This window comes from Bufo bufo, chromosome 2 (assembly GCF_905171765.1).
Source record: "Bufo bufo chromosome 2, aBufBuf1.1, whole genome shotgun sequence".
NCBI classification, from domain to species: domain Eukaryota; kingdom Metazoa; phylum Chordata; class Amphibia; order Anura; family Bufonidae; genus Bufo; species Bufo bufo.
In genome coordinates, this window is record NC_053390.1 from 531,016,018 (window position 1) to 531,038,449 (window position 22,432).

The window sequence follows — 22,432 nt, forward strand, 5'->3', positions numbered from 1 at the left end:
GCGGACCTATTCAAAGTGAATGGGTCCGCATCCGTGATACGGAGTGCACATGGGCCGATGCCTGTATATTTGCGGACCCGCCGTATGCGGCCGCAATACAGCCAGGGGCACACAACGTTCGTGTGCAAGAGGCCTTATACTGAGGAGCCACGTGGGCATGACTAAGCACACAGGGAAGGCGGTCAATCACTGAGCAGGATCACCCCCATGACTCTGATAAATAAAAAGAACAAGGGTTTCAATGAATAAATTACAAATTTGACAGACTTTTTCCTACAAAACTATATACCAATTTGCTCAGTCCCCTCTGCTCTACAACAAGGTGCCTGACTTTAAACTCTGTCAACCTCTGCTCGATCTTCTTGAACAAGTTTCCACACTACAAGAACAATGAGGACTCTCTTCATTAAGAAGACGTCACCATTAAATGCAGCAAGTAATTATGAATGAACACACAAAGTGAGGACACCTGAAATATTTATTTATGATTGAGGCGAACTACGATCATAAACCTCAACATATAATAAACTGGGCTAGTCACTACTATTATAATGGGTGCTGAGCCAACATGGGTGGGGTTGGTTAGGTGCCACCTTATAAATTCACTGTTCAAAAACAAATGCACAATCTATAAAATGTATGAAAAATAATATGAATGTAACCTGCTCCGTCTATGTGCAGCATGTGAATACATCAGGAGGAGCTGAGCAGACTGCTGGGAAAACAATTGGGTTAACTTGAAATCTATTCATTTAGATTCCTTCTCTCCCTAGGCTAGTCCAGTAGGTGGATCTACTCAGTGACTGCCAGCAATTTCTGCATGATCGCTAATACAGGAAAGATTGGCAATTACTATGCAGGACCGCCCACTGGACTCCTAAGCCCAAAGTGAGCAGTGATTTACAGCATTGTATTCAGCTTCTGCTGCTCAGTCAAATACTACCTAGATAGCAGACTGCATGTTTTACATAACAGCTTCCCTTTAAAGGGGTTGTCCAGGAAAAGATATGTATGACTTATCCTCAGGATAGGTCATCAGTATCAGATCCGCGGGGTGCGACACCCAGGACTCCTGTCAATCAGCTGTTAGAAGAGGCCTTGAGTGCCGCAGCCTCTACCTAGGCCAGCGACATCACTGGCGACATCGGTCACGTCGCCTAGTTGCAGCTCACCCCCATTCAAGTTAATAGGGCTGAGCTGCAATACCAAGTACTGCCACAATACGATGAATGGCACTGTCCTTGGAAAGCTGCCAGGAGCAATGCATCGCTCACCAGAGCTTCAGCTGTTCGGCGGGGATGCTGGGACTTGGATCCCCTGCTGATGTGATAATGATGACCTATCCTGAGGATAAGTCATCACTATCTTTTCCAGGAAAACCCCTTTAGGCAAACTGCTATAAAACCATGATTTTTATTTTATCCCAAGTCACAAATCTATATCGAATAATTTCAGATACAAGGATTTTTTTTTCAAAAATCACTTAAAGTCACAAAACAAATACGTATATCAATTAATACCCGTAATTTTCTTTGTGTCATAGTTGTTTCCATGGCAATTTCTCGTATTGGATCCCTCGTGATGTCCAACATAGATGCCCGATGCATATCGCCTGTATACAAGTTTAGTCTTGACTGTTTATAAGCCATTTTGGCCTTCATTTGAATCAAATCCTCCTCCTGTCGTTTACGCATTTCCTGATTGAGATCGCCTCTTTCTGGAAGAGTTTCATACTTTGGGCTGTAAAGGTTAGAAGATGAAATATCGGAACACGTTAGCATAGCATGAGCTCATATTAATTCACTTTGGCATACCAACACTTCTCAATATCTTAAAGGGGTTTCCCCATAAAGAATAATTATCGTCTATTCACAAGATAGGAGCTCGATGTATTATGAGACAAGAAATTCCTGAGTCCCCTATGTGAATGAAATAGTGGGGTACACGCAAAACCACCACTCCACGCACTTCTATGGGACTGATTGGGACAGCCGGGCGTTGAACTCGGCAATCTAAGAGAGGTCACACATGAGCATGACTGTTCCCTTCACACAAGGTACTTCCCAAAGAGGGTCCCAATGCATAGATGGCCAACAAATATACATTTGTGAACTTACCTGTATATAGGTGACAACTGTTTATGGCAAATCGTTTTAGTATACAAATTTTCATTAATTTTATGGTGTCCTTTAGACAATACTGTTTTCTAAAATGAGTTCCCAAGTAAAAAGATTAGACCCCCCACCTATCAATTGAAAGTTAAGTGGTGGACCCAACAGCTAGTGATGCACCACCACAGTGGCAAATGTGAATTACACAGCTCCCATTAATACCAATGAACTGTACTGGTAATACCCTGATATGCCAGGTTCTCCTCTGGGACCTCTAAATCTCTCTACTCTGGCTATTTGAGTCCAAAGTGAGGGACCCTAACTGGGTATTTGGAAATGTGTCTTCTTACATTTTAATACTTGGAAAGTTTGTTAAGCAGCATTCCCATCAGTCCATCAATGGGATAAGACGTTACAGCTGAAGGGAACTGTAAGCACAGAAAATGCATAAAAAATGCCTCCTAAAAGTTTAACAAAATAAAAATAAAAAAAAATAATAATAAAAAAAAAAAATATTAAAAATTAAAATAACCCCCAGTTATTCAAAGATACATAAAAAAAAAAAAAAAAATCCCATAGCTCATCTGAAAATGCCTGAGATATAAAAATATTTATCGGCATAAAGGAAAAAAAATTAATTGACAATTTGCAGTTTTTTGGTCACCTCCCTGTATCTACCCCATAAAGCTCAACCCACAAAAAAAAAAGTTCTGTAGATGGAAATAAATGGTGTTAAAATAGGGGGTAATGCAAACACATACAAAATACAACTCGTCCTGCAAAAAAACAAGCCCTTCAACGGCTACGTGAACTGACAATTAAAATGTTATGGCTTTTGGAAAGCAGGGAGGAAAACCAAAATAAAAAAAAAAAAATGAAAATAGGCTGTGCCCTGAAAGGGTTAATGCATTGTATACCGACATGCGTCGTAAGGCATAGCTGTACACACAATGCACCACCGGTGACATCACATTCCATTGTAATGAATAGGAACAGTATATATTTACAGTTCGCTCTGTGAATAGTGAGGTGACAGAACACTGAAAACCTTCCCTTATTATTCATCTTAAAGACTGCTGGAGCAAGATGCACCAAATTTATTAAGCGGCACGAGCCTCTTAAAGGGGATGTGCTGCGCTACTATATTAGGATCAGCTGTTTGAAGAGGCTGTTGTGCTCGTGCAAGCGCCGCATGCAAGCGCTGATGCAGTGCAACTACAACTGCTGAGGATAGGTCATCAATATACTAGCGCTGCACAACCCCTTTAAGAGGCCTGTGCCTTTAAATTTGAGGCATCTTCTGCCTGTGCACCAGCTCAGGGATGCTCAACCTGTGGCCATCCAGCTGTTGTAAAACTACAACTCCCACCATGCCATGCTGTAGGCTGTTTGGACATGATGGGAGTTGTAGTTTTGCAACAGCTCGAGGGCCGCAGGTTGGGCTTAGCTGATGTCGATTTTGATGACCAATTATACCAGTTTCTGATGTAATACATACACGACCGTATATTTTGCATACGTGTCTGATCCGCATTTTTGGCGGATCATACACAGTCCTATTTATTTCCAGTGCTGTGCACACGTTCTGCAAATTATAGAACATGTCCTGTTCTTGTCCGTTTTGTGGATAAGAATAGTCCTTTTTTAGTGATGGGCCTAAGAAAACTGCAGAAGGCACACGGAAAGTATCCGTATTTTGCAGACTGCAATACGGACATGGTCTATGAGGCCTATGGGAGGCCACGCCCGTTCTGCTAATCACACCTTTAGAAAAGTGGCGACAGTTGAAAAAGTTACAAACTATTGCACCAATATAGCGTGTGCCATAATCGCCAACATTTTTAAGCCACTTTTGTAGCAATAGAGCATTGATAAATGTGCCCCTAAATGTTAGGGGTATCTGTGAATACCTGCCATTGCCCATGTTGCATTTACAACAGCTGATGACTATCTCATTCATGCGGTCCCTAGCTGTGGAGTTGTCCTGCTGGCCACCCCTTTACGTTTCCCTACGCTCTCGTACTAGTGAACATTAATATGACAACGCTCTATTTACTATGCAGATCTGCTTGCTCCAGCTGGCGTCAGCATTTTCTTCTTACAAATCTCCAGCTGTAACTTTCTTATTCCTCGCCAGTTCCTGCTATAAACATGTTGCTAAACTCATTATGAGTAAGCAGTTCAGTCCTGTCTCGAAATTGTAAAGCAGGCAGTAAAAATTGCAACAAAAATTCCAAACTAGGTGTTATCAGTGGCTTGCCCCGTCTTATCTACATGACTTAAACTGCTGTTTGGAATTAGACCACAGAATTTGGATTTCATACATTTTATATCACTTACTTGGGGATTAAATAACAGTGTAATCACAATGAAAATTCAAGATGATCTATCATATTAGCACTGTATAGTATTATAAAGCATTGACACTCATAGCTATTTTTCTAGCGATATTCAGAGGCAAAAAAACGTCTATTCGATGTATCAATTGATAGAAGATTTAAAGGGCATCTGTCAGCAGTTTCGTACCTATGAAACTGGCTGACCTGTTGCATGTGCACTTGGCAGCTGAAGACATCTGTGTTGGTCCCATGTTCATATGTGCCCGCATTACTGAGAAAAATGAAGCTTTAACATCTACAAATGAGCGTCTAGGAGCAATAGGGGCGTTGCCATTACTCCTAAAAGTTTCAGCTCTCTCTGCAACTGCCCCCCCCACTGCACTTTGATTGACAGGGCCAGGCAACGTAAACGTTATCACCCCAACCTGGCCTTGTCAATCAAAGTGCAGAGGGCACAGGAGCGGGAAAGAGGGCTGAGCCTCTAGATGTAACTCCTCTGTTGCTCCTAGAGGCCCATTTGCCTACATTACAACTTCATTTTTCTCAGTAATGCGGGCACATATGAATATGGGACCAACACAGATGTCTTCAGCTGCCAAGTGCAAATGTAACAGGTCAGCTAGTTTCATAGGTACAAAACTGCTGACAGATGCCCTTTAAAGGTCATCAGCAACCCAACTTGTGATGACTACTGAAATTCATAACGCAGTCTTTTTTACGGATGCATACTTGGTTTGGCTATTTTCCCTTGTCCTGTTCCAAGGCTTGTTAAAAAGTTGGACTTTGAATCATAGGGAGCCACTTCTAGAAGGTGGAGATTTTTTTTTCTCATGAATCATTGCCAATAAGACTCTATACACAGCTGGTCTCTTTAAGATGAGCCAGCAACCTTTCTAAACAAATGTGGAACTGAAGATTTCAGGGCTCTGATGGGCTGTACAAAAAAAGCCGTATTGTTTGGCTGTTGGCGAGTCCTCTTTAATGACATTTTCCCATCTAAATTCATTTTCTGAAAAATTGGGTTGGGATGGGGTTGCACTAAGTTGAACTAAAGCTTGTTTAAAGGGGTAATCCCATAATAGACATGTATGACATATGACACAGGATATGCCATAAATACCTGATAGGAGCAGGTCCCAGAGGTAGAACCTGCATCTATCTCCAGAATTGGGCCCCATGTCTGCCCAGCCTGGCCACAGCATCCAAGTAGAGAAAAAATGGAGAGGTGACCACGCAAGTGCACAGTTTTTTTAATTCACTGGTTGAAAATAGGTGGCCAAGCATGTGTGCAGAAGTAAACATAGAAAGCTGTGCACGTGGTCGGCCCACTCATTCTCAGCAGTGGCCAGAGAAAACTAGAACGAACATCATGCTAGAAATAGGTGCAGGACCATATATCATAAATAATATCTAAATATAGGGTTTGCTCAGGGCCCTCTACTCTATTTGAGTACGACAGTGTAGACACAGGTTTGCACCAACTGAAAGCCACTTCAGCATCCACAATTACAGATTACCTTAAGACATGCTGTGCACGATTGGATTCTTCAGTTCCTGCAAGGACCCCTGTTGAATCATATCCTCTCAGTCCTTCTGGTTTCCTCCCTTGTAAACAAACAGTTCAACCTTGTTAATTGGATAGATAGATATGAGATAGATATGAGATTGAGAGAGATAGATGGATGGATATGAGATAGATAGATGGATGGATATGAGATAGATAGATGGATGGATATGAGATAGATAGATGGATGGATATGAGATAGATAGATGGATATGAGATAGATAGATAGATGGATATGAGATAGATAGATAGATGGATATGAGATAGATAGATAGATAGATAGATGGATATGAGATAGATAGATGGATATGAGATAGATAGATGGATATGAGATAGATAGATGGATATGAGATAGATAGATAGATAGATAGATAGATAGATGGATGGATGGATTTGAGATAGATAGATAGATAGATAGATGGATATGAGATAGATAGATAGATGGATATGAGATAGATAGATAGATGGATATGAGATAGATAGATAGATGGATATGAGATAGATAGATAGATAGATAGATGGATTTGAGATAGATAGATAGATAGATAGATGGATTTGAGATAGATAGATAGATGGATATGAGATAGATAGATAGATAGATAGATAGATAGATAGATGGATATGAGATAGATAGATGGATATGAGATAGATAGATGGATATGAGATAGATAGATATGAGATAGATAGATAGATAGATAGATAGATAGATAGATAGATGGATGGATTTGAGATAGAGAGATAGATAGATAGATGGATATGAGATAGATAGATAGATGGATATGAGATAGATAGATAGATGGATATGAGATAGATAGATAGATAGATAGATAGATAGATTTGAGATAGATAGATAGATGGATATGAGATAGATAGATAGATAGATAGATAGATAGATGGATATGAGATAGATAGATGGATATGAGATAGATAGATGGATATGAGATAGATAGATGGATATGAGATAGATAGATAGATAGATAGATAGATAGATAGATAGATAGATGGATATGAGATAGATAGATATGAGATAGATAGATATGAGATAGATAGATAGATATGAGATAGATAGATATGAGATAGATAGATATGAGATAGATAGATAGATATGAGATAGATAGATAGATATGAGATAGATAGATATGAGATAGATACTGTTCATACAATAATATAAACAAGTGAACATTCTTCTACTGAAAAAGACAGACAGTGCATAGAAATGAAGTATCTGTTAAGCAAAATTCATCGTTCCAACTGTTTTTCCAAATCATCAGCTATTTGATCACATTCTTTTATCCAATAGTTCCAATGATGTGATCTGTTGAATTTTGGCAGATAGTACATCATCATGTTAAAAGGGGTTGTCTGAGTTATATAAAATAACAACTGAATGTCTACTCCCCAGCTTCTACTCCTCACAGCTGCTCTTTGTTTTACTGGCTTCAGAGGTGACGTTCTGTGCACACAGAACAGCTGCAGTCAATCTCTGGCCTCAGCAGATGAAGATTGGCTGCAGCGGTGAACTGTGCACAGATCACCACCACTACAGCCAAGAATATATCACCAGTGAGAGAACCGGAGTGTAGTGTGGCACTCGAAGAAACAAGGAAGCAAAACAGGTGAGTATACATGAATTTGTTATTTTAGGCTATTTACAGGGGTTGCCCAAGTTTTTATATAACTCGGACAAATCCTTTAAAAACTGGCAACTAAACATTATAAAAGAGCACCCATAGACTGGTTTTACTTTGTTGCATTTTGTTGTCTGCAAATGGTCAAAAACGTTTGTGTTAGGCCACGTTAGGCTACCTTCACACTGGCGTTTTGGCTTTCCGTTTACGAGATCCGTTCAGGGCTCTCACAAGCGGTCCAAAACGGATCAGTTTTGCCCTAATGCATTCTGAATGGAAAAGGATCCGCTCAGAATGCATCAGTTTGCCTCCGTTCCGTCTCCACTCTGCTCTGGAGGCGGACGAAACTAAGCCAAACGTCTATGACGCAATCTGACACAATAGAAAACGGATCCTTCCTTTATTGACTTTCAATGGTGTTCAAGACGGATCCGTCTTGGCTATGTTAAAGATAATACAAACTGATCCGTTCTGAACGGATGCAGGCGGTTGTATTATCTGAACGGATCCATCTGTGCAGATCCATGACGGATCCGCATCAAACGTAAGTGTGAAAGTACCCTTAGTTGTGTTAGGTCACCGCTAGTTATTTCCAATGTTCTGCTCCGTTACACAGACAAAACAATGAAAATAATGGAAGTGCCGGTTCCAGGACACTTTTTATGTCGGCAAAATTTGCAACAGAGGCCCCGATCGGAGCCTCCAAAGCAGATGTGTACTTTATTAACTTTTGGCCTTTAATGGCCTAATATGCTTTCAGATGATCGCGCAACCATTCATCCATGGTGCTCTTGGTTTTTCACGCTTGTTACACTTATTTAATAACTTAGTTTCATCAGCTAACAGCAAGATTTTCGGTTTACCATATTCAGCTATTTTTTTACCCCTAATAATTGCTATCAAGATATAGTTTTAGTCCATTAAAGACTATGGGAGTCATTTATTATTCAGAAATATGCCTAAATTAGGACTATTTCTGGCGCAGATTGCGGCGCAATGGTTAGTTGCGACTTTTCCCCGCTCACGCCAGGCCTAAAAATGTGGGCGTGGCGTGGGCGGGGAAGGGGATAGGCCGGTCTCTCTTATCATTTTCTACGCTTGTTTAAGGCGTAGAAAATGGTCTAAATGTAAGACAGCTAGGAAGCAGGCTTACATTTAGACTGGCGCTGGATGCGCCAAAGTTATGGAGAGATCTGCGCGTCTTCATAACTTTGGTGGATCCACTGCCAGATATAGGGGTTAATAAGTCCCGCGTCTTAAACGCTGGTCTTAATAAATGACCCCCTATGATTTGAATGCTATTGCGCTATTATTTTTCTCTATTGAATCACATCTATTATGGGAAGAAAATAATTTTTGCAATCGGATATAATAAAAAATAAAAAATTACCATTTGTCTTCAGCAGCCTGCATGTTTCCACATACAAAGCAGGCTGCTCAGTCATATTCTGTGAAATCACTCAGACAAGCTGTGTGATGGCATATTGACAACCAAAGAAAATAAAGTTAAAACAAAAATATTGTTATCTTAAATGATCTTTCATAGTCAAGAGATAGGGATAATCAGAATAATTTGGCAGACAGCTCGTTTGGTAGTCTTCATTCTGGAGAGGACTTAGCAGCCTGCAATGTATGAGAACACATGCAGGAAGCAGAGAATTCCAATTAAAACCAATTACAAATACAACTCAATAAAAATGATGCAAAAGTGTCCATAACCTTTTGAGGGGTTTTCCAAGACTTCTGAAGGCCATTTTTTCCGTCTGCCCTCTCCGGCAGGCTGTTTCTGAAAAGAATGCCAGGAATTGTCCAGACAAAAAAGGTTATGTCCGGCCGATTCCGGCATATTTGCTGGATAGTGGCAGTATCTCTGCTAGACCCCAAAGATGGGGTCTGGCGGGTGAGGTGGCAGCAACCTGCAATGTCGGATCCGGAGATGCTGGAACAGGAGAGGACAGACGGAGATGTGAAACTAGACTTATTGGTGAACTGTCCTCCTGAGGAAAGGTCATCAATATCAGATTGAGGAAGTCTGACCAATCAGCTGTTTCTACTAGCTGCGGAGAGGAAAATCTCAAAATACTATAATTGACAGCTATTTTATTTTATGTTTTGATTGTGTTTTTTTTTTTTATACACTATGGCATAATTGTAATCTATTCCAGAGTGCTGTACCAAGATTGTAATCATGAATTTGGAGACCACAAAGCAACATAGACTATTATTGCATTAATATGAATTATTTTACCTCAAGTTCAGATGAGGGCTACCTTTTACAACATACAACAAGGTAAGCCTATGTGTTGAAAAATATGACTAAAGGCTATATATTCATTGCCTGGGCTCCAGGCCAGATCATGTTGTATGCCAATGGGAGTGTAAAATACTAAAACTGAAACAGGTGAGCAAACAAAAGAAGATTACTGAGAAACAGCTTCTACAAGGTGAAGCTAAAATAATAATCACATGACAACACATTGATTTGGGTTTAGAAATGGCTTGGACACTACCTAAAGACACACAGGTGATGTTGGGGAAGGAGAAGGATCGGGCAAACAGAATTTTTTCTCTTAATCCTTTTGTTCTCCTAGGAGAAGCGTCTGGCAGAGGCTTTCTCCTCTCTCGCTACTGTCAACAAGAGATAGTCATCAGCAGAATGATCATTCTTCCGACAGCTATTGAATGTGTATAGCCACCTTGTGAATAACTAAAGCTGCTCATACACATTCAATAGCTGCTGGCCAAAGAACGTTTGGCCTACAGCTCTCTCCTGACTCCCTCATACACATACATGTGCAGTTTGGCTGTGTCTATATGTGCTGTCAATGGGGAGAGAGGAGAAAACCTGTTGTTTTTTTGACACGTTTGGGCAGCAGCTTAACTCCTGGGAAAACAGAATGATTGTGCAAAAAAAAAGCAGTGGGTTGGATCCTTCCCTCCCCCAACATTATCTATTGGTGGGAGAGTCACCATACTTATTAGACTGCTGGCCAAACCTGCCCTTCTCAGCGGGTTCAGCCGACAACACCCTAATGTGTATGGGGGCCTTAAGGCTTTGGCCTATACAGAAGAAAATGCCCTGATTTATACTTCCAATTTGCAGATATACCTTCATTAGCCAGAAGGTGTGCACTTTTGGCTGATATACTGTATGGGAAGTTAATGGCAAGCAATTGTAACAAATAGGGTGTATGCATATGTTTAGACGGGACTTCACTCTTTCACTCAAGTGAAAAGAAATATAGAATACAGATAGAGTTTTGTCATGTCATTTTTACCTTGTCTAAATTCTGGGTCTGATGACACAATTGATGGGCTTTCACTGGATGTGCTATAGTCATCACTGTGGGACAACTGGAGCAATCTTCCAGGTTCTGCAGCAGAGAAATACAGGGCATTTAGAAATAGAAAATTTTAAGGTTTCTGCAGAAAATTAAATAAGAGAAAACATAAAGTAAACCTATACATAGACAAAAAATTAGCACATTGTTAAATTGTGTTTTTGTTTAACTCCCTTAAAGAGGACCTGTTGCTACAAAAGACAATGCACTCTGAAAGTGCCATGTTATAGAGCAGTGGGCTGAGCAGATTGATATATCTTTTTGTGGGAAAAGATTCAGTAAGACCTTTAATTTATACATTTATATCTTTGCTTTTTGGCATCCCTGTAAAGAGCTATCGGTACAGTAGGGAGGGGTTATCAATGATTGATAGCACTATGTGATAAGAGATAGCTGATAACTAGTGTTGATCGAGCACCAAAGTGCTTGGGTGCTCGAGTAGAACACTTTGGGGTGCTCAGGTGCTCTACCGAGCACCCGAATATAATGGAAGTTAATGGGAGAACCCGAGCATTAAACCAGGCACCCCCAGCGCTGAAGAAGGGAGGGTGTCTGGTTCACATGAGAAGGTCAGAAATTGACAGAAACACCACTGAAATGGTTTGGGAACAGCATGGGAAGGATGTCTGGATGCATCTTGGATTCCCAGGTCGCTGCTGGGAATGATGTTGTCCGAGTAGTACGCCACTTTTACAGACTGACAATAACACGCACAAAACCAAAGTTAAAAATCGATTTTAGAGGAAAAATTGTTAGGAAACATTCTTTCCTGTATATTTACTTGTATATAAAGTGCAAGCGCTGCCAAAAATTACAAGGAAGAGGCACTTCGATACAACCTGTATATCACATAAAGGAGGGCCTCATTCACATTGTGGTACAATTGTTCAGGTAGTGGGACTCCGACACTCATAAAGCATATGCACTAAGTGAAAGGGCTGCCAAAAATTACAAGGAACTCCAATACACCCTTTATTACACATAAAGGAGGGCATCATACACACCCTTGAAAAATTATGATTGATGGCCTGCTGGTGACCCTCAAAACATTAGGGGCGAGGCCCTGCTGCTGATCTGACTATCTAAAATATTAGGGGTGAGGGCCTGCTGCTAAGCTGACCATCGAAAAAATTATGGTTGAGGGTCTGCTGGTGAGCGGATTCTCTAAAACATTTAGGGGCGAGGGCCTGCTGCTGATCTGACCATGGAAAAAATTATGGTTGAGGGCCTGCTGCTGAGCGGACCATAGAAAAAATTATGGTTGAGGGCCTGCTGCTGAGCGGACCATGGAAAAAATTATGGGTGAGGGCCTGCTGCTGAACTGACCCTCTAAAATAGGAGCGAGGGCAGCTTAATAAGCATGCTCATATGATGGAGGAGGAGGACGAGAAAAGAAAGATTGAACCATATACCCGTTTTCGTGGTGGAAGGGGTGCATGGGAATACAGTGTATTCAATACACGATAAAAGCCACATTTAAAGTGCCTTTAAAGTTCAGCTGCTTTCCTCTGGTGGAGTACAGAAGTCAGAGGCAATCCAGGCCTTGTTCATTTTGTTAAGAGTCAACCCGTCAGCATTTTTAGTTGACAGGCGGATGCGCTTATCGGTTATTATGCCCCCAGCAACACTAAGTACCCGCTCTGGCGGCAGGGCAGGCCAGCACCTCCAAGGCGAGGAGTGTTCGTGCAACATGTCCAGATTGGACACCCAATAGTTGTAAGGCACAGAGGGATCATTGAGGACGCTGACACGGTCTGCTACGTACTCCTTCACCATCTTCCAAAACTTTTCTCTCCTTGTGACACTAGGCCGTGCATCAGGGTGAGGTTGCTTGCAAGGGGTCATGAAACTGTTCCAGGCCTTGGAGAGTGTTGCCTTGCCTCTGTTGGAACTGCTGTGTGTTCCCCTTGTCTCCCAAGGAACTACATACTCTGCTACCAGCGTTGTCAGATGGAAATTTTTGGAGCAATTTTTCCACAAGGACATTCTGGTATTGCACCATTTTGCTAGTCCTCTCCACCACAGGAATGAGAGATGAGAAATTCTCTTTGTAGCGGGGGTCGAGAAGGGTGAACAACCAGTAATCGGTGTTCGCCAAAATGCGTATAACGTGAGGGTCATGGGAAAGGCAGCATAACATAAAAGGTCAGCCATGTGTGCCAGAGTCCCAGCTGGCAAGACTTCGCTGTCCTCATCAGGAGGATGACTCTCAATCTCCTCAACCTCTTCCTCCTCTTCGGCCTATCCACGCTGAACAGATGGAATAAACCTGCTGTGGGTACTACCCTCTGTAGCGGAGGCAACCGTCTCCTGCTCCTCCTCCTCATCCAATTCGCGCTGAGAAGACGAACGGAGGGTGGTCCTGCTATCACCCTGTGTACTGTCTTCCTGACCATGTTGCAGCTGGTATTCCACTACTACCCTCTGCTGCTCACAAAGCCTGGCCAACATGTGGAACGTGGCGTTCTAGCGCATGCGCACAACAGTCAGTGAGCTGGCAATTGCAAGCGATGCTGCCGCATTGACAGACCAGCGGCAGCTGAAGATTACTTTCGGAAATGGGCACACACGCAGCGCACCTTCACCAGTAGCTCAGGCAAATTAGGGTAGGTTTTGAGAAACCGCTGAACCAATAAGTTGAACACTTGGGCTAGGCATGGTATGTGTGTGAGCTTGCCGAGCTCCAAAGCCGCCACCAAGTTACGGCCATTATCAGACACAACCATGCCTGGTTGTAGGTTGAGTGACCAGAGCCACAGCTCAGTCTGGTCCCTTATACCCTGCCACAGCTCTGCGGCGGTGCGGTGTGCTGTTTGTCACCTAAACATATTCGTTTCAGCACAGCCTGTTGTCGCTTTCCCACTGCAGTGCTACACTGCTTCCAGCTACTGACTGATGGCTGACTGGTGCTGCAAGATGAGAATTCAAAGGTGGAAGTGGAGGTGGAGGAGGAGAAGAGGGGGGTTGCAGCCACTATTGTAGGTGGTGGTGAAAATCCTGATGGAAGTAGGGCTTGCAATCCTTGGCGTCAGTAGCACCTGTGCCATCCCAGGGTACGACTCGCTCCCGGCCTCCACAACGTTCACCCAGTGTGCCATCAGGGAAATGTAGCGTCCCTGGGCACAAGCACTTGTCCATGTGTCAGTCGTTAAGTGGACCTTCCCAATAACTGCATTGGTCAGGGCACGGGTGATTTTGCAGGACACATGCTGGTGTAAGACGGGGACGGCACACCAGGAAAAATAGTGGCGGCTGGGGACTGAGTAACGAGGGACCAATGCCACCATCAGGCTCTGGAAAGCCTTAGTGTCCACAAGCCTAAATGGCAACATTTCCAGGACTTATTGGCAAATTGGCAACTGTGTCTCATCACCATCCACCTCATGCACTTCCACTTCCCTGTCCCTTACTGCTCGCCTTCTGCATATTAAATGGTATATATGCTTGCAAGTATGTCACACGTACAGTAGCGCAGGTTTTGTAAGTGTATGTGCAAATTAATTAAACTGAATGTCACTGCTATTTAGGATGTACAAACGATATACAGGAGATGTAGCGCAGGTAATGTCGCTGTCCGCAGCATCTACGTAGAAAGTACACTGGATGTCACATATATTTTTAGGATGCGCAAACGTTACACAGGAGATGTAGAGCAGGTAATGTAACTGTCCGAGGCGGACACTTCTACGGAAAAAGTACACTGGATGTCATAGATTTTTTTAGGTTGCGCACACGTTACACAGGAGATGTAGCGCAGATAATGTCGCTGTCTGCAGCAGCCAAACAATTGCAAGCTATTTAGCGCAGGTTGCGCTAAAAATATATATTGCTGCCAGACACAACTATAGTCCTTAAAAGGACTTTTGGGTCTCTAACACCAACCCTGCCTAACCAAAAAATTAAATTCTATTCCCTACACTATCTGTCCCTTCTACAGCACAGCTCTCCCTGACTAAGACTGGCCGAACCATGTGTCATCGGGTGCTTTATAGCACCCGATGACGCGTTCCGGACAGCCAATCACTGTAATGCCAGTAACCAACATGGCTACGGCATTACAGTGAGTGGCAGTACTTACCTGTACATTTATTGGCTGCGTAACAGCCAACAAACGTGCGAAGACAGCGATGTGGTGTTCGGCCGAGCATGCTCGATCATCACTACTGATAACACCTCCAGAATGTACCTATAGCTGTTCACAAGTAGAAAAAGCAAATATATAAAATGTATAAATTACAGGTTTCACAGAATATTTTCCACAAAACTATATAGCAATCAGCTCAGCTCCTCCTGCTCTATAACATGCTGCTTTCAGACTGCATTGCATTTTGTGGTGACAAGTCCTATTTAGGAAAATTTTTAAATGGTCTCTTGGACCTGGAGCGTGTGTCTGCAACCTCTCTGATGATATAACTTATACTATAAATTAAACCTTTATTGAAATCCTTAGATTACACATTTATATATTATAGAATACTCTTAGGGACGAACATTTAAAACTATCAGGTGTGGGTAGATTGCAGGGTGATCGTATCTACTGCTGATGTGTGTTACACATGTGCATTCATATATTCCCCCAGGGGGGGGGGGGAGCTGCACTCTAATACTTTAATAATTTAATGTATGCCTCAATCTACCCTTCCTGCCTAAAAGCTATAGACCTGCCTCCCTACATGTTTCGCCGAGCGAGTCGGCTTCTTCAGGGGAAAACAGCACAGGTACTGAAAATTGGGGGCAGGGCTAGGGCATTTAAACCCTCGGATTACTCAGCGATCGTTTTGAACCAATCCCAACCCTTTTCTTATTCATGTGTGTATACACACATCACCCGGAAGGACCTTCCTATTGGGCCAGACTCTGCTCCCATGGTCCGTGGCAGTGCGTGATCATGGTGCGTACCTTATACGTCATTCCGGCATATGCAGCCGTGCCCCCTTATGATTGTCGGCGCACGTGCGCATGCGCCGTTTCTATACTATTCTGGGCGCTCCGTCGGGCGCTTCTGCGCATGCGCTGGTCTCCGTACCTTCCTGGTTTCGTTTACATTCTATCACGTATGTTCCGGATCACTACTCCTCAGTCACAGGGGTAGACTGCGCCTGCGCCCAGATGTTGGAGTTCGGCTGAAGTATGATTACATTAACTATATCCTATACCAGCATGTGTATAGTTAGAACGTATTTTCCAGCCTTTATGTCCCAAGGGTGCCCTCTATATTAATGAATCTCTACATATTTCGATGTTATCTCTATAATTCTAATGGGTACCCATCTCTGACATGTATATATATGTATGTGTGAGTTATCCTCGAGTATGTACTTCATTTCTAGGACACTTCAAAAATGGTTTTTATTGTTATTACTTATACACACATGTCACTGTTACTATTGTTTTAATGGGATTTGCACCTCTCTACAGGCTTCAATGGTGATGGTCTTCCACCCAAGCACATCACAGCCCTGCGATTTCGCCCCACGCGCCGATACCCTCAGCTATGGTCCACAAATTCCCAGGTGAGTAATAACTCCATAAGTAGCGGGACAACTGGCAATTTTTTATCTATACGCCAATCTCTTGTTATCATTTTCTTTTGTCCCAGTCCCTTATATTTTCAGATATAGTAACTATACTCATCCCATAAATTATCTAATACATATCAATATTTTTAGTACTTTACTTAGTGTTTATTTAGAAATTTATGTTTTTCAACTTTTTAACAGGCCGGTTCACTACAGTTTAGTTCACTGCAATTCGGTTCGCTACATTTTATAAAAAAGAGGTAAAATTGAAACCCTCATTTAGCCCATTAGGGGCTAGTGAATGGAGACGATAAATCCACCTCGTCTCCTCTTGTTGCAGCTTTCGGTCTACGCTGCCCTGTCTAGGAGAAATCTGCATCTTTTGTATCCCCCAGACCTTTAAACCATTCGTCTTACCATCATGGCACTCCTGTAGATGTCTAGACAATGGCGTCTCCTCACTCGTATTGAGTATGCTGAAATGTTTCGACAGGCGTCTCCTTAATTCCTGAATAGTTTTACCGATATACAGTTTGTCACACTCGCATTGTATACAGTAAACTACCCCCGTGCTTTTACAGTTTATGAATTCACGTATTTTGAATACTCGACCATCTATTTGATTCGCAAAATCCTTTCTGGGAATCATGAATTTACAAAAACTGCACGCCCCACATGGATAGGATCCCGTAGTTCTAAGCCATGTTCCTTTACTTCTCGATGTTCTCTGGAACTGACTTCGGACTAGCATATCTTTTAAGCTTGGGCCTCTTCTATATGTGATACTGGGATTTTTCGGGAGTATCTGTCTAAGGTCTTTGTCCATCCTGAGGATATGCCAGTGTCTTTTAAATACCTCGTACACCTTCCTATTTTGCACATCAAAAGTGCCAATGCATCTCACAACTTTCCCTTCTTCCGTTTTTTTCTTCTTGTTCAACAATTCATCTCTATCGGCGTTACGGGCTCTATTATAGGCTCGGTGCAGGACCTTTTTAGGATACCCTCTCATACGAAATCTGGAGTATAAGGTATTGCTCTCTTTTTGAAAGGCCTCGTCATCCGAGCAATTTCGGCGGGCTCTCAAATATTGACCCACGGGAATGCCTCTTTTAAGCGGCAAAGGGTGGTGGCTTTGCCAATGTAAGAGGCTATTTGATGACGTGGGTTTCCTGTATATTTCGGTTTTGGTACCTCCTTTCCCATCCAATGTTATTTTAAGGTCTAGAAAGCTAATGCTTTCCATCTGGATCTCCGTTGTGAAAATAAGGCCTAGTTGATTATTATTCAACTTATTAGTAAATTCTTTAAACTCCCTGACCGTGCCATCCCAGAAAATTATAATGTCGTCTATGTAACGACCCCAAAAAGAAATTAAATTGGTGTACTGTGTATTTTCTACAGTGAAAACGTGTTGATCTTCCCACCACCCAAGGAACAGGTTAGCGAAAGTAGGTGCGCAAACCGTCCCCATAGCGGTGCCATGTGTCTGCAAATAATAAGTGCCGTCAAACATAAAATAATTGTGAGTGAGTAAAAAGCGTAAGAGATTAATTACGAAATCATTGTGACTATAGAATTGTGTCCCTTTAGTGTACAGGTAGTGCTTAACCGCTCGTATCCCCTTTTCGTGCTCTATGCTTGTGTACAGGGCCTCGACATCAAGGCTGGCTATCAGGGTGTTAGGGCCTACTTCAATATCCTTTAATTTTTTAACCAGATCCAGAGAGTCTTTTATATAGGATGGGAGAATTTCGACAAAGGGCCTTATGATTAGATCTACATACGTGCTGATTCCTTCGCACATACTCTCATTTCCAGACACGATCGGTCTGCCTGGTATGGGGTCACGTTTTTTGTGCACCTTTGGTAACGCGTAGAAGGTAGGAGTTGTGGGATATGCATTGAATAGGATCTTATATTCATCTTTAGAGATCAGGTTCGCACCTTTAGCTGTCTTTAAGAGAATCTCAAGTTCTGATTTAAATTTGGTTGTGGGATTGGACTCTAGTTTTTTATAGGTGTTTTGATCTTTTAGCAGTCTCATGACCATATCTATATAGTCTTCTTGTTTCATTATAACAATATTGCCCCCTTTATCGGAGGGCTTTATCACTATTCCATCTTTTTTAGTCAGGTCTTCTAAAACTCCCTTCTCTTCCAGAGTCAAATTATTTCCCACATCACTTTTTTTTGTCTTGATTTTTCCAAGGTCTCTAGTTACTACATTAACAAAGGTCTCGACACTGGCATATCCCGAGAATGGAGGAGTGTATCTGGATTTCGGGCCCAGATCCGTTAGAGGGGCTGCCGGGGTACTGACTTCACCTCGGCCTTCTCTGGACAGCTCTTCTAAGACAGACAGGGCTTCCCGTTCTTTCCTACCAGGGTCTTGCCTATCCTTTTCTTTATATTCTTTGTGTAATGCCAGCTTCCTGGCAAAAAGATTTACATCTTTCACCCAGGTGAAACAATTAAATCCTGGGGTCGGGGTAAAATAGAGACCCTTACTTAATAAGGATTCATATTGGGGTCCTAGACTCACTCCGGATACATTAATGATTTGTAGCATATTAATGTCCTCTATATTTTCGGCTGGTTGTAGCCCCACTTGTCCCTGTCTCTTAATTGTATCCCCGGTGCTAAAAAAGGCGGTGGTATGGTAGTAACCCCTGGTACCATCACTTGTGGCATGGCTCCATGTACCCCATATAGAGAGGAAGACGAGGACGTAGAGGGTATACGGGCGGCATTTACGTTCTGTGTGTTGGCCACCTGATTTGCCTGCGGTGGGTTTTGCCATTTTTGATAAGGATTGTATCCCGTCGGTTGTCCTTGATATTGTGGGTATTTTTGATTTTGGTAGCCTCCTCTATAATGTTTATTCCTCCTTTTTTCCCCGGTTTTAGGGGGTCTCGTGTTTCCCTCTGACTCAGAGATCAGATTCGGAAATATCCGTATAATATCTCTGGTCGGTCCTCCTGGGGTACAGAGGCCTATTGCGGTTCGTGTTATTATAGATGTAGCCCGTCTCAAAATCTCTTCTATCTCTCAGATATTTTTTATGTTTCCTCTCTTTAATTTCGATTTGTAAATTCTCTATGTTCTTTTGGAGTCTATTCTCAAGTGTAGGGAATTCTGGCTGTGTCCGAAATATCTGTATGTCTCCTATCTCCTTTTCAAGCTGTGAAGATGATTTTATTAGCAGCTTTTTTTCATATTCGCATATGTAGGCCTGCATACGTAGCGAGTTATCTGTAAGCAGATCCTCCCACCCTTTGACAAATTCTATGTCCTCCTGATGTGCATTAGGGGTAATGCGTATACGCATACCCCTATACACAATTTTTTGTTGGAGGTATGTCTCCAAGCTGGTGATCTCCCATAAGGATCTAATATATCTTTTATATGTTTTCTCAATGTCTTTGAAAGCTTGGGAGATATCTTGGCAGTTCAATGGGAGATTATCGCCAGAAAACACAATGTTCGCCTCAGATAGAAAAGTTTGACTATTCAGTTGGTTAGAGAGAAACCCTGCCATATCATTGGAGCTATATCTCAGGCTACACAGGAGTGAGTATGTGTGGTATCAGGATGTCATATGGGAGACTCCAAACAGGTCAGCGTGACCGCGTCACCGGCATGTATAACGGATCAGATGTAAGGTTGGGCGGATGAGCCCCTCTAAATGATATTCTTAACAAACAATAAGATCCCGCAGGAGGTTACCACGCTATTTTTGATACACAGGAAAAATTTTAAATGGTCTCTTGGACCTGGAGCATGTGTCTGCAACCTCTCTGATGATATAACTTATACTATAAATTAAACCTTTATTGAAATCCTATTTAGGGACGCAGCCTGGTTTGGTACTATATGGGGTTGTTCATCTTTGGGGGGCCTTTCTGTAAAACCCTCCCCGACATGGCTGGAGGGAAGCATACTTGCCTGCTCCCTGAAGATGAACAACCCCTTTGCTTGGCCTTGCTTCCACTCAACTATGAACAAAAATATAGAAACTGTGGTTCAGAAAAATTACAGCGAGTGCTCTGGACTGATGAGTAAAAAAAAAAAAAGAAAAAATATTTGGCTGTAGCAGAAGACAGTTTGGTTGCCGAATGGCTAGAGAGCAGTACAAAAATAAGTGTCTGCAGGCAACAGTGGCGCATGATGGAGGTTGCTTGTAAGTCTGGGGCTGCAATTCAGCAAGTGGAGTTGGGGATTTGGTCAGGATTAATGGTTTCCTCAATGATGAGAAATACAGACACGTACGTAACCATCAAGCAGTACCATCAGGGAGGCACCTTACTGGCTCCAAATTTATTCTTCAGCAGGACAATAACCCCAAACATACTGCCAGTCATTATGAACTATTTTCTGTGTAAAGAAGAACAAGTGATGATAAGTTCCCTACTGAGCCCTGATCTCAATATCATCCAGTCTGTCTGGGATTACAAGAAGAGAAAGATTTGAGCAAGCCTACATCCACAGAAGATCTGTGGTTAGTCCCCCAAGATGTCTGGAACGACCTGCCTGCCAAGTTTATTCAAAAACTATGTGCAAGCTTACCTAGAAGAATTGATGCTGTTTTGAAGGCAAAATATAGATGTGATTCAGATTTCTCTTTTCTTCATTCACTATGCATTATGGCAATTGATAAAAATAAAGTACACTTCTATTTTTGAAAACATTTTTACTTTGCAGCATTTTTTTTCCACACCTGTCTAAAACGTGTGCACAATACTGCATATATGTTATATGAGAAAAAGTTTTTAGTTTTTTCTTTCTTTCTTTTTTTTATATATATTCTTAAACACTTTATTCAAATGTTTTAAAAATTTTAGCCCCCTTAGGGGACTTAAACCAGTGTCCTTATGATCGCTTCCACTATACAAAGTCATACTCCTATGCTACAGTGCATTGTGATTCAAAAAGTCCTTTTACATGGATCAGTTTCTGGCAGTTATGGGGAATGAATATGTTTCTGATAATTGCCTAATCGTCAGCGGAGATAAAGTCGATGATTACATGCAGAATTTACCTCAGCTCTATGGGGACAAGCAAACACTACTACGATTGCCTGTCCCCATAAATTAGAAAGTCGTTGTTCATGGGCTGCAGATCCCTGTTTATACAGCATGACTTGCTGCACAAAAACAATTGGGGTCATTTATCAAACTGGTGTAAAGTAGAACTGGTTTAGTTACCCATAGCATCCAATCAGATTCCTCCTTTAATTTTTGACAGCTCCTTTAGAAAATGAATGGAGGAATCTGATTGGTTTCTATGGGCAACTAAGCCAGTTCTGCTTTACACCCGTTTGATAAATGACCCCAAATGATTTTAAGTGCCAGTTGAAAGACACTATCACCCTAGTGTTTGCTCATTTATCAGGTGATCGCACAGGCCAATAATTGGGAACAAGTGTTTCTACAAACACTCATCCCTGATAAATGATCTGATTATCGGTCTGTGTAAAAGAACCTTGACAAGCAGTCTATTACAGGATGTAACAGTCATCTAAACCCTTTTTATAACTGTCCACTGTTCCAGCTGTGACCACGTCCTGAGGAAGTCTATTCCACAGATTCACAGTTCTTACAGTAAAGAAGCTTTGACGCTTCTGGAGACTGAACTTTTTCTTCTTCAGTCGGAGGCAGTGCCCCCTTGTCTTTTGAGGGCATTTTACATGTAACAGTTTTTCACCATATTTTTTGTATGGCCCATTTATATATTTGTATAGGTTAATCATGCCCCCCCCCCCCTTAGACGTCTCTTCTCAAGACTAAATAAATGTAATTCTTTTAATCTTTCTTTAGAACTAAGACCCTCCATGCCCTTATTAGTTTAGTCGCTCTCCTCTGTACTTTTCCAGCTGCAGTGCATCATTTCTATGGACTGGTGCCCAGAACTGAACTACATATTCCAGA

At 42.0% G+C, this 22,432-nt stretch overlaps 1 protein-coding gene across 8 annotated transcripts in view; it reads right to left on the reverse strand.

Moving 5' to 3' along the window:
• PTPN13 (protein tyrosine phosphatase non-receptor type 13) overlaps positions 1–22,432 on the reverse strand; it is a 266,849-nt gene that overhangs the window by 94,641 nt on the left and 149,776 nt on the right. For 6 of the 8 annotated variants that reach the window (XM_040417980.1, XM_040417982.1, XM_040417977.1 and 3 more), the window contains 3 exons: positions 10,921–11,016; positions 5,968–6,055; positions 1,521–1,740 (listed from right to left, as the gene is read on the reverse strand). In XM_040417980.1, coding sequence (XP_040273914.1) covers positions 1,521–1,740; positions 5,968–6,055; positions 10,921–11,016 — 404 coding nt within the window. The remainder of the gene's footprint in view (positions 1–1,520; positions 1,741–5,967; positions 6,056–10,920; positions 11,017–22,432) is intronic. The other 2 variants (XM_040417981.1, XM_040417978.1) reach the window with 1 other exon arrangement.